Raw genomic sequence first — 13,406 nt, 5'->3', positions numbered from 1 at the left:
TTAGTGTAAACCATGTGAGGTGCACTAACACATTCTAGAAAAGGAGTGAAGGGGATTGAGAGGGCTACTAGAGGAATGATATGTATTCAGCCCACGAGACCTAATATTTGTGATAGCTCTCTGAAAAGATCCTAAATAAGATTAAAGATTTATTTTCCTGTTTTGTGGATCATCAGGTCCAAGTCAGCATGGATCTGGAGGGTGGACACTACCAAAGGAAAAGACTCTAGACCTACAGAACAGGCCCCTCACACATGATATATTGTAAAAGTTGTCTTGATTAAGAAGAAAAAAATGTTTTTACATATTATTAGCTAACTCAAATGACAATTTATGTTACCTTTATAAATAATTAATTTAATTAGTTATACCTGTTTTTTAAAATAATAAAACTATCATGAAAAAAGTTGAAATAAAGAGTTTATCTTGTTTTGAAGAAAATATTTTATGCTACTAATAGTTTTTAACTATTTTTGTTATTTTTTACCACAACCCTGACTATCTTCATATTTTAATTTATACTACTATTTGTAAATTCTCACCATGTGGAGTGTCTATTTTGAAAGTTATGTTTTAAGTGGGAGTTTAATAAAACCCTATGTAAGTATTTATTATTTTTTGATTGGAATTGGGGCTCTCTTCAGAAACTTTCATTTCTAGTATTAAGCATTAAAGTTAATAGTTTGGTTGGGATCTATGAACTCCAACTGGTAAAGATCATTATTTTAGTTTGGCCGGCTGAAAACTCAACAAAGCATACCAAACCTAACTTAATTATCTGATATTCCCCAAACAGGTGAGTTTTGGATGATGCGAATCCGTTCTGTACTTATGCTCGCTCGTATGTGGCGAACTGTATAGATTAACCCTTGGAGTCTAGATGCGCCCTAGGGGCAAGCCCAGTCTATAAATTGGCTACTCTCAATCGGATAAAACACAAGGTGGCGTTAAGCGTGATCCTGTTCAAATCATCTCCTTACACAACCGTTGGTATAAAAACAGTAATAAATAATTAATAGTGTTCACAGTTAGCTAGCTATGTTGATAGGTCATCTTTGTAAGGAAAAAAAAGGTAATTATTTCAAGCTGAGAGAACCTATACTGCAAGTTAAGTTTGTGACCACTGGATGCGTAAAATAGGCGACGATTTATGTGGTGGAGCAGGACAGGGTTCCAGTGATCCGATCATGAATTGAGTGGAACCACGCCCACAAGGAGAGAGTCTGTTCTATTCTGTTTGACAAACAATATATTATTGATTGGAGAAGATGGTCAGGGGTGCGGTCTGCAAAGAAACAACATAAACAAATATTTTTTGTTTATTTATGTTGTTTCTTTGCTGACCGCACCCCCGACCATCTTCTCCAATCAGTAATCTACGGTCAATTATCTACACCTCATTAACAATATATTATGCAAAATTGATAAATCCTGTTGAAGAAAGGATATCCAAATGTCTCCCAAACCCATCGAGAACACCATGTCCAAATTAAGTGGAACCCATAAAGTCTAGATCACCTTCAGACATACGGCCTTTCACCTTAGCAAAAGGTTTAGTTTCAAGACATATCCCAGGACGTCGACAAAGTTTGACATCAAGGAATTATCTACAAGATTTAGAATCCCCTCCCGGGACATTATGATCTGCTCATAAAGTCTGATTTATCTGAGAGATATTCCCGAATAAGAGAAGAAGATGCTTATTCTCGGCTTCATGAAACATGCACTGTTGTTCCGCAGGAAGGTTTACTAGGCCCGATACCTTTTCTGCTTGGTACTGTTAGTATTCTAGAGGCTGGATAAGGCTTTTGATATAGCTGTTCTATTTCATCGAAAATAATAATCAAGAATTTGTTGGAAAATTAAACACAATTGCTAGTATACAGAGATGTACTTCAAAGTGGAAGTGAAATTAATCAAAGTCTGTGCATGTTGATTTCACAAACACGAAAATCAAATTTCTACCGATTCGAATGAACAAAAAGTGATTAAATCAGATCAAATGGCTCGAGACGAAATTGGAGGCAAAGCTCCGATGGAAAGAACATGTAAAAATAACATTAAAATAATAATATTGTTGGAAGATAGTTCGGGTGGTGGTCAATAAACGTATCAAAATACTAAAAGAAAACAATTGATAGTAAATCAAAGTTTCGCGCCACTTTGCAGGGCTGTCAGATTGGAACAATCATAACAACTGTCTGTTTCAATCTGACTCCCATGACGAAGCCCTGGAAAGTGGGGCGAAACGTTGGTTTACAATGAATAGTTTTCTTTTACTATTTTGAACCATCACCCTTTGACAATCTACTTCATACGGTCAACTATCTTTTTCCATTATAAAATAATAATAAAACTGAATTTAGTTTATCCACAAATATATTGGCTCTTTGATAGACAATGTAATATTTATGTAACATACTTATTATATACAAGCAAGTCTTAAGACCTATTTGGACTTACGGAATTCAAGTGCGAGGGTCCATAGAAAGATTCCACAATAAAGTTCTGAAGGTAATTGTCAATGCAATCTGTTACATTTGGAAAGATGTCTTTATCGGGATCCTCAAATCCTCGAATATTTTCAACTGGAGAAGAAATTAAAAAAAAATTGCCCAGTCATATCAAGAGCGACTGCGAGGACACTAAGGTACACACTAATGCTAAGACCATCCATCTTCTTAACGTTAATGCTCTAATAATCATTATATAGACTGTCTGACAATAAAATGAAACTTCGTAAACGAAAAATTTAATCGAATGAAGATAGGATGATTGGGGCTGTGGTCAGAGGAGAATACGAATAAGTAGAAACATATTTATTAGTACCAACGTTCAGACGACTTGGTGCAGATTTCGTGCACAAGTACCAAAAAATAATTAATTATTCTGATGATAGGTATTCGCAACATCAACGTACAAAGTTTCCGTTGCAGTGAATTCTCTGATTGTTGACTATTCAGAATTGTAGTAAAACAACTCAGCTGCTCTGAAGCATTTTTAAAAATGAGACTACAAACTTCTTGCACCATTAAGTAAAGTGAAAGTGCTCTCTTCGGACAGAAAACATTGACACTAAAGACAAAAGCTATTTACTTTTTAATCATGAGAAAGAACAATCTTTTTGAGCTGGGAATTCATTCTAACTGAAAAACAGACCAAAATGGAGTTACATCCAACCTATTAGACTGCATTTATGTCAACTGAAGAATATTTCAGAAGTATTATTTTATTTATTTATTTTGTTATTGGGCACTACTATTATTGATTATTATTATTATTATGAATATAGGGGCTTTATTATAATGAATAATTGCATGGTTTATATCATAATTATTTGATTACATGATTTAAATAAGAAATAATTTTACTTAGCAATGATTTGTTTTGTTGTAGCTCGTTGATTATTAGTATCATCGACTAAAAGTTCTAATGCCTTTAAAGCTATGTAAAGAATTTGTGGTATTAAATTCCAGTTTCTCAGATGTTTTATTTTTAGTAAGTTTAGCCTTTAATCCCTTTCAGTGATTTTCACAATCGATATAACCTGTACAGTTGATCGATGATGTGGGACACTTTCAACTCACATTGCCCTCCCTAACCTCATGTATATAGTTTCACTCAAAAACGCGATGGATAATTGGGACGAAACTCCCGCTGACCCAATAGTGCTCAACACCGTGACTTCTAAAAGTAAGTGGGAAGGTGAAGATGCTGAAGAAGATGTGAAAGACAGTTGGGACCAAGATCCAGAAGATGAAAAATCGGATGAGGAAATTAAGCCACCTCCTCCACCACCGTCTGCTAAGAAGAGTATAAAGAAAATTGGAGAAAAATTTGAGGAAAAGGAACGTAAAAAGCTTCAGGAGATTGAAAAACCTTCTAAACCACTAACAGCAGAAGAAATATTAGCTGAGAAAGTAAGACAACAGAAATTGCAGGAAGAAAGCGATCGCATATTGGCAAAAGAAATTTTTGGTTCCACAGGTTTAGAAACTAAAGAAGATTTCGACAAACTTAAGACTGAGATATTAAATGTTATTTCAGATTCATCAAAAAATACCAATTATGTGACATTTGCTGAACAGATCGTGCAAGGTGTATGTGTGCATCTGTCTTCAGGTGACTTAAAGAAAATTAGTACTCTAGTGAGCAATCTTCATATAGAAAAAACGAAAATAGAGAAAGGTGAGAAGTCGAAGAAAAATAAAGGTAAAGGAAAAGCTAAATTGAAGTTGGAAGGTGACAATGATTATAGTGAATATTCTGCATTTACAGAAGATTTTGATGATTTTATCTAGCTGCGGTGAGTTATTATGGAATTAAATAATGAACTGAGAAATAGTTGAAATCAAGTGGTTTTGTTTATATTGTTTTCATCATGTAACAGACATCCTTTCACAGGTAGTTACTTAAATGATTTTCAAGTAACATTTGAGATTTTCGCTTATCAAATTACTGTAAATGTAATTAAAGTTTTTCTCTTCAAGTGTATTTTAATTTCGCTATTCTATTTAAAAGTTAGGAGGAGTCGCGAAGCGTTTTTATTATAATTTCTTAATAATTATTAATCTTCATTTGACATTTTTTTAGGTTTAAGTTAATGGGTTTGTAGGAGGTATGTATTGGATACTGAGGTGTACATAAATATTATGTAAATAATAAACATTGTTAAGTGCTACTAATAAATTTATTGTTGATATACTACTGTGTGTTTTAATTTTGAACTACAACTTTTGTTGTACATATTTATATTTCTTTTTTTGATTTATGATCATATTTTCTGAATTCATTTTTCAATGTATCTAGTTTATTTAGTGGACACATATGATATTTATTTACTTCATCAAAAACCAAGTTTTAACTAATATATGCTCAAACTAATTTAGGTATACCTTTCTTGAATATATGTTTTTACCATTCTAAACTATTAGCTAATTTTTTCATTCTAAAAGAGATGCAATTTTTAGTTGTGCTGTGTATAGACAGCATGAATGCTGCAAGTTGTTTTATATTATAACAAATGTAAAAGTAATTCAAAATATACAAAGCTATATTGATATTCTTCTTAACCTTGTTTATGTTATTTAATGTTAGATAAAATAACCCAAAACATTCATATTGAATGCTTCCAGATAATTTCAGTTAATAAATTAATAATTATTTTTATTTTTATTATTATTTTATTTTCAGTTTTATATGAAAAACCTTGAAGTAAATTTATGTATGGATGAAATGACTTAAGATTATTGTTTTGTTACTAAGTATAAAATAATATTTCATTTGTTTATATTGAGAGTTATTTGAGCTGTTTGACTTATTAATACTGACTAATCTAATACTTAATCAGGTAGAACAGAATTTTAAAAATAGTTGAAGGTTTTCTACCAAAGTATGGTCAAAATTAGGCAATCAATGGAAATAATTGTTTATATCTAAATCTTAAGAAATAATTCTAAATAGATTTTTATATTATGCAATCTTAGCTATCACATCATTTAAATTGTGTCAAGATATAATTTTTTTGTTTAAAATGTTACCGTACATAATTTGATGCGAGATATGGAATTTCTGTAGAAAACTTAAGTTGCTGTTGAATAATTATCTTAGTATTGTGCCAGATTCTTATTACATAAAAAAAAAAATATATAGTTTATTATTTTTGTGCATTGTTTTTCAAGAAGTTAGGAAATTTATATTAGTTTTTTGTTACCAAAAATTTAAATTTTCTTATAAATAAAGCATTGTTAATCTACAAAATTACAGCTCTATTAATTAAATATCATCTCACCTTATTCGAGTTGTTTTATTTTTTATTGATTGTTGATATTTAATTTTGAATCTATTATGAGACAAGCAAATGTAAAATTAAAGATAATCACGATTTGAAATTTATTTATCATTCTCTCTAATGATTTTGTTACTAACAATGCTACTGCAAGTTTCATCACATATCTATATCACAGGTTTATTTATGTACATTAATTCAGGTATTTTGTTTTTTTCTAATTTTTCAACTTACAAAACTATCTGCCTGCCTTTTGTTTGAACTTTAAGAAAAATTGTATCATAAAGCAGGAGTTCCTAAGCATAAGGAATGCAAAATGACTAAAAATAAATTTCATTTAAGATATGAGGCTAAACTAGTAAGACTGGTTATTCATTTGACCCAATTTCAACGAGTCAGGTTTCATAACACTGAACATTAATGGATTGTCTTGAAATAATTATGTGATCAGTCTTTTATATCCAACAAGAAAGGATTAACGATAACCATCAACAGGAATCACACAATTTTTTTTGTCTTCAAAGCTGAATTCTTTCTGGTGCTATTGTCCTGAACGATTTTTCCTGACCAAAATTAAATCAAGTAAAGTAGATCCAAATAAAATAATTTAAGTCATTTTAACAAAAGGGGTATTTATGATGTGTTGAATGTAAAATGTTGTAAGTATAGGATTGTGAGCAGTCATATATAAAGCCATGTTATATGTTAAATGCATAAGAGCTCCAAGCGGATTTTTCGAGCAACTTGTTTTATAACCTTTCTTTCTAAAACTTCATGTTATTGGTTAATTCTAAGTTTAGATTAAAGTAATTTATTACAACATGCCTAAAGTGAGTGAAAAGTGGAAGTTTGGCTACTGAGTGCCTTTTTGATCTTTTAACTTGTTTGGAAGAGAATCAAGATGAGCTAATTGACAACTATCAGTACATTATTATTATTGTCATTCTTTGCTATATTAGTTGAAACATCCAAAACAATACTAACACAAACTACGAGTATGTAATCTAACACAACATACAAAACGGTGACGAGCTTACTGGTCTGTTACGTGACATCATTCTCCATTTACCAGACTTATTAACAGACTCTCAACCATGTTATATCATTTTAACATTGTAAAAGAAGGAAATATTTCTCTATTTAGCCTGTTAAACTAAATATGAATACCCCTATTAAGTGGATTCTTGATAATTAGATAAGAGCTACAGTTATTACATAAGTGTTATTGTTTAAAGAATTTAAATTAGCATCCAAACTTTCCTAGGCCTGGCCAATGAGGGTTTCAACAGGGAGAGGAAGGGGCCAATCATATAAACTACTTGTTAGAATAAGAAGTGACCTATTAAAAAAAAATCATAATTGTGAGGAATTATGCAGAACTATCACCCACCCACCTCTATGTATCAACTACCATCATGGAAAGGACAGGTATTTCCTTTCCAAAAATGGTAGGAGTTTACCTTTTTTTCCTTATTACTTCTAATCCTTTTCTTATTTTTTTTAGCATTTCTACAGTGAAATTTAAATTATTAATGAAATGAAAAAATAACTTTATTCTGGGACATATGTCCCCTAAGAATAAATATATGGTTCATATAGTGAGATTTTTATCTAGCGAGCGTTTACAAATTTTCAGATAGTAGAATGAAATTACATTGGTACATTATTGGCTTTACTACTGTTTATAATGCTAATCAATAGATGCCTATTTATTTGATTACAAAAATGTGGAGGTTAAGTTATTCAATAAATGAAGGAATAGGTGTTGTTTAAAGGAGAGAATGGATGAGGATGCCGATTGGAGATAGGAAGAGAATTCCAGAGGGAGGTTTTGCTAAAGGAGGTTCTATAGGAGGGCATATATAAATCATTCGGATGGGATCTGGTGTTTAATGAGTGGATGGATGAACGAAGAGTGTGGAGATCTAGGATATAGGTAGGTTTTTTGATGTTAAAACTTGGAATAGAAAAACACCAAGGAGGTATTGCCTTCGGGAGGTTGGATAGAGCCACTTCAACTCGGAATACCAGCGGGAGACTTGAGAGCATCTAGGGAACCACAACATTAAGACATTTTATTTTCTTTTTTTTTCTTGAATTATAATGGGAGCAATGAAATCTAATCTACAGGAACCTCCAAAAAGCTATAGGAATTAACAGAAAAATTCTTGTAACAAATTTCCGTGTAATGACATCTAAGGTGAGTAATTTATAGTTCTAATATGATATTGCTGCTTCAAGGTGAAAATCAGGTCCTGTGTAATCTTTGAGTTTCTGAATCCATACTGCTCTCCTCTCTGATCTGGCAATCGAACACTCTTCTTGTTCTTGCTTCTAGGATTTCGAGTAGAGCTTGCTTGACACATTGAGCAGAGATATGTCTTGATGATTATTGTCTCCTGTTTTCTAACTAGACACAACCATAGTGATCTCTCAGCTCTTTTTCATAATTCGCCATAATGGCATATGAAGGTTATTCCTTGAAAAACTAAGCTTTGATGGGAACAGATGGTAGTCAGAAGATCAAAAGTCATACTATTAGCAGGATTAGGGAGAACCTAATACCTAGCAACTTTGTTTTGTGTAACAAGTATGTGGCCAAGTGCTATTTTGTTTGAACAATAACAAATGATTTCTGTTTACTAATCCTGGATAAAATGATAAATTGTTTGTAATAGATTGTTATAAAGTTCTGAATAAATGGCTCATCATTTTGGAATGTTTTTTTTTTTCACATTGCCCTTGCTTTTAACAAGTAGCCGAGCTAGCTGATAGTAGTCCAACCATTGTTTTGTGGCCTTATAATATCTTATATATAATTCACTTTTCATTGTAAGAATAATTCTTTTACTTTTGAGTCCTGTAGAGCTTTCTTATCAAATAATGATTTTTATCTTAAACCCTCTTTCGTCTCGAAGATGATGTAACCTGTTCCTAATTTCTGTAACTAACTAAGGGTATCCTCTTCAAATTCCTACTATAGATAGTTTCAGAGGCAGAAAAATAATGGTACGATATTAAAATTTTAGTATATTCTTGTTTAACCAAATGCTAGACCAAAATGAAGATAAGAATAAGTCATTAAGTTTACAAATTCATTTGGAATTGAAGTGATATCAAGCTTACTTGGATAAAGCTGGTGAGTTGACCACAAATTTTAAGAAAGGAAAATTGGACATTTTATAACTCCATGAAAACTTATTTTGTAATAAACTTTTATGAGCAAAAATGAACATTATAAGAGGTAACGTGATAGACCTTTCTTTTAAGGCAGGACAAACAATGATACGACATATGCATAAAATATGAAATGAAAAGTATACAATGGAGTAGACTGGTTATTGTAAAAAAAATATGTAAAAGGTCAGTAAATCCAAAAGAAAAACAAAACTAATTTTTAATTCAATAATAGATAAGTTAAAGATTAAATGGGGTCAATCTAATATAAACTTCTAACTTCTTTAGCAATGACTTATATTCTCATATAATTTTTACCACTACATGTAGGTGGTTACATATTGTTTTAGCTGGATTCCTCTGTTTACAGTTCGACTAACTAAATTAACAGATTCCAGCCAATAAACATCTTTTATTACAAAAAAATTGCACAAAATGATTCTTTTGAAGAATGATAATTATTAAACAATCACACTTATAAGTATAAAGCAGTACACAGTATCAAATAAATTGGAATATAATTTAAATCATAAACCCTCACTGTAAATAAATAATGTAATTAATTAACTTAAGGATACAAATATTGTAAGTAATAAAGTCAGGTGTGAGTAGATTGATAATTAATGTAAAGAGAACAGATTTATCAAACAAACCCTACAGGAATGGTTTAATATGTACTTCAGCATAAGCTTTTCTACTAACTTAAGTTTCTTTATTCTTCTTGAAAGTTTGACAAATATCTTCAATTAATTATTATTAATTGGAAATAGCAAATGGAAGCATAAATAGACAAGCTTAAATGACTTAAGTCATTTTTTTTAAAGGGAAGAAATAATATGTAATTATAATGATCTCTAACTTGAATATGGTTATACATAAACATGAACAGAAATCAACTTCCAAAACATAAAATTCTGATATAGAAGCTACAGCTGAATTACATTTTCTGATCCAAGCCATTACAGTATTTGTTTGATGAGGTTCTATTTTATACTAGCTCCTTTCAGGGTCTGAGCTTTGACAAAACCTTTGGATCCAATAGACCATCTTTCTCCTTTGTAGGTAGCAATTGTTTCAGAATCTGTTTTAAGATCAGGTGCAACTGTCTCGAATATCTGTAAAAAATAAAATTAGAGATAATTAAAAATCTTTTTGTTAAAAATATTGGTTCAAGTTATCCAAGGGTTTCTTCAATTACTAGTTGATTTAAAAAACAAATATGTTCTTCATTAACAATCATACTGATGTTGAAAGCCATTAATGAATTCTAATAAAAAAAATAAAACTTCTTTAAAATATGTGCCATTTTTTATAAATATGTCTCAGGAAAAATTTTAAAATTTGGTGGTTGAGCTCGATCCAGCCCAAATCAGTTCCTTTCAAAACTATTAGTGTAGAACGGTGACTCCAAGGTGGTTATTTAATTATTTATTAATTGAAATTAAAACCTTTTATAAATTTTTATAAGTTTTATACTTAAAAGATTATTATAAGTTAGTTAGTTGACTATGTAGAATTGAAGGATAAAATAGTCAGATTGGTCAAAAGAAAAGAACTCAAAATTGTATAAAACTCTTCATAAAAAGCCAATGTTTGACTGTCTAATCTTGTTCCTATAAAAAAATTCATTAATAAAGTAAGCAATATAGGAGTTTTGCTTATTTTTATAAGTATAAAGGGTACTCAAAAAAATAAAATAAAAGATTTAACCGAAATATCTCATTTTGTTCCATGAAATGCCAAAATATTGCACCATTGAAGCATTGCAACCAAAAACTAGCCAGGTCTAGTTTCAATTTTTTTAAATTAACAGTTATGGTACTTGATTATCATGATATAAAAACATTTCTTCCAAAAACAGTTAAATCAATATTATCCACTGTTATTTAAATAAATACAATATAGTAAAATGGACTTAGGTTAAAAAAAAAAGTGTGGTGAGTAGAATGTAGTAAATTTAAATCAATAAATATTTATTAACAATTTTACAAAATAAAATAGGAGTAAAAAACGTGAATAATTAATAAGAAGATGAATACCCTTTTCCTAGGATTTAGTTGAGGATCGGGAGAATTGGTATACCCTGAGCATGACACAACATCGCCTGGTACAGATTCTGATGGAGGCCTCAGAACTTCTACTACACCATCATTACAGGCACACATAACCATTCCTTCAGATGTTATGCCTCTCATTTTGGCTGGTATTAAGTTGGTGAATATAATAACAAGTGAATCCTGCATATCTTCGATTGGAATGTGTTTAACAAGTCCACTAACCTAAAACATTACAAGTATATTATATTATATTTATAAGTATATTATAAAAACTGTTATTTTAAGCAACCAAAAAACAATATGGGATGGTGCGCGCATCACACAACTTTCACTAAGCACCCTACATACATCACCAAATTTTACGTAGATTCGGCTCATGTTTAAGTTATCACTATATTTATCACTATAGATATTCAGAAAAAAAAAAAATTAAACACCAAAAGGAAGGCAGAAATTTGTATTTTACTCTTGATATAAAAATTTGTATTTTGGGATTTTTCAAGGTGGAAATAACAAATATAAATTTTTTTCTGCCTAGAATATAACAGTTTAACAAAAGATGAGGAAGCAGTACCGCAATCGGGAAAGATCGGTCTGTCTTTTCCCATTAGATTCAGATACACCTATTTTTTCTCTAAATATATTCATATAATTCTTTAATATTTTGTATTAATCTATTATTTAATATTGTTAATAATGTGAACTATTTATTTTTTTTAATAAATAAAATTGAAGGTACTTAAGAGAATTTCTTTTTTTAAATTTATTTAAGCCCTGTCAGACTGTTTCAATAAGGGTAAAATCTAACAAATATTAAATACCATTTAATTCTACATTGACATGGTGAATTTAATCAAATCATTAAGAGTCATTTTTAAGAAAATCAAAAAAATATAAAAATTAATTTAGTAAGTGGTACTTTCAGTCAGTCGATTATATCGAAAAATTGTCACATTCCAGGCATAATATGTCATATATGTACTTTCAGTTTCGTAAGACTTTTTGTTTTTGAGCTAAACTGCTCTCTCTCTCTCTCTCTCTCTCTCTCTCTCTCTCTCTCTCTCTCTCTCTCTCACACACACACACACACACACACACACACACACACACAACAACGCAATCTTCAAATTGGCAATGTCAGAGAGAGCCACAGTTGTGGGATTCGCAGATGATGTTGCAGTTGTAGTGGCGGCGAAGTACTTGGGAGAAGTTACTCTCATCGCTAACCAGGCTGTTGCTATGGTACGAGGTTGGCTGTCTTCGGTAGGCCTACAACTTGCAGATCACAAGACAGGTTCTCCTAGTAACTAGCAGGAAGCAGACTGAGTCCATCACTGTCACGGTTGGTACCACGAAATTTGTTCCCAGTCCTGCTTAAAATACCTAGGAGCCATAATAGATGCACGTCTCCACTTTAACATTGACACGGAGTATATCAGTGCCAAATCTGCTAAAGTACCATCCTTTTTGTCACGCCTTATGCCAAATGTTGGAGGTCCCAGAGAAAGTAGCCGAAGGATCCTTGTTACTGTTGTTCCCTTCATTATGTTATATGCAGCCCCGATTTGGAAAGAAGCGATGGTTACCAAATCATACAGGAGGAAATTGGTTTCAGTTTATCGCAGGGTTTCTTTAAGTACGGTTAGTGCTTTTAGTACGGTTAGGGTTTTTCGAACTGTTTCCTATGAAGCAGTGTGCGTGATAGCCCGAATGGCACCTGTGGAACTCCTTGTTGAAGAAAGAAGCAGGCACTAGAGACGACACACATTTCCAGAGAAGAAGAGCGAAAAATAACCATCGACCAGTGGCAGCAGCGTTGAGAGGCTGCTGATTCCGGGAGGTGGACTCGCAGGTTAATACCTAATGAGGGCACGTGGTATGGCCGCCAGCATGGTGAAGTTGATTTTTATATAACCCAATTGTTGACCGGACATAGATGCTTTAGAGCCTACCAGCACCGCTTCAAACTGGACACCGCAGAATGCCCTGGATGTAAGACTGTCGAGGAAACCACGGAGCACGTGTTTTTCACTTTGCGGCAGAAAGAAGTAAATTGGAGAGAGTGTGTGGAGGAAGCTTCACACCAGAGAACGTGGTGAGCTATATGCTACTCTCAGACCAGCTCTGGAACGCAGTGAAGAGATTCACCACAGATGTCCTCAAAAGGTTGAGAGAGGAAGAGAGGGCAAGAAGACATGACTAGCATAGAAATGTGAAAACCATGCGAACCATTTCCCTCCATGAAGTAGGGCCTAGCGGCGGTCCATGAAGAGGAATAAACAGGTATAGGGCGGTGGTTTTAGCGGGTAAAAACCCCACACCCGGATAGGTACGGGCCTATCTGTGTCTTGTGAAGATTTCCACCGACCTTCATAAAAAAAAAA

General features: G+C 32.1%; 2 protein-coding genes across 3 annotated transcripts in view; one reads left to right on the top strand and one right to left on the bottom strand.

The window, feature by feature from the left end:
- The first annotated feature begins 3,476 nt into the window (after positions 1–3,476).
- Positions 3,477–4,704, top strand: eIF3j (eukaryotic translation initiation factor 3 subunit j). The gene has a single exon (XM_014436703.2). The coding sequence runs from the start codon at positions 3,606–3,608 to the stop codon at positions 4,299–4,301; it is 696 nt and encodes a 231-aa protein (XP_014292189.1). The 5' UTR covers positions 3,477–3,605; the 3' UTR covers positions 4,302–4,704.
- A 4,541-nt stretch (positions 4,705–9,245) lies between these two features.
- Positions 9,246–13,406, bottom strand: part of AIMP1 (aaRS-interacting multifunctional protein 1) — a 12,039-nt gene continuing 7,878 nt past the window's right edge. For both annotated transcript variants that reach the window (XM_014436693.3, XM_014436694.3), the window contains exons 5-6: positions 11,005–11,244; positions 9,246–10,080 (exon numbers count right to left, since the gene is read on the bottom strand). In XM_014436693.3, the coding sequence (XP_014292179.1) occupies positions 9,949–10,080; positions 11,005–11,244 (372 nt within the window). In that variant the 3' untranslated portion in view covers positions 9,246–9,948. The remainder of the gene's footprint in view (positions 10,081–11,004; positions 11,245–13,406) is intronic.

Source organism: Halyomorpha halys, unplaced genomic scaffold, assembly GCF_000696795.3.
Source record: "Halyomorpha halys isolate HHAL.00 unplaced genomic scaffold, Hhal_1.1 Scaffold2048.1, whole genome shotgun sequence".
Lineage (NCBI taxonomy): Eukaryota > Metazoa > Arthropoda > Insecta > Hemiptera > Pentatomidae > Halyomorpha > Halyomorpha halys.
Note: the sequence above shows the minus strand (reverse complement) of the source record. Positions and strands in the feature narration are given on the sequence as shown.

Excerpts from the sequence above, each read along its gene's own strand:
- eIF3j (XM_014436703.2), top strand. The coding sequence starts at position 3,606 with ATGTATATAGTTTCACTCAAAAACGCGATGGATAATTGGGACGAAACT.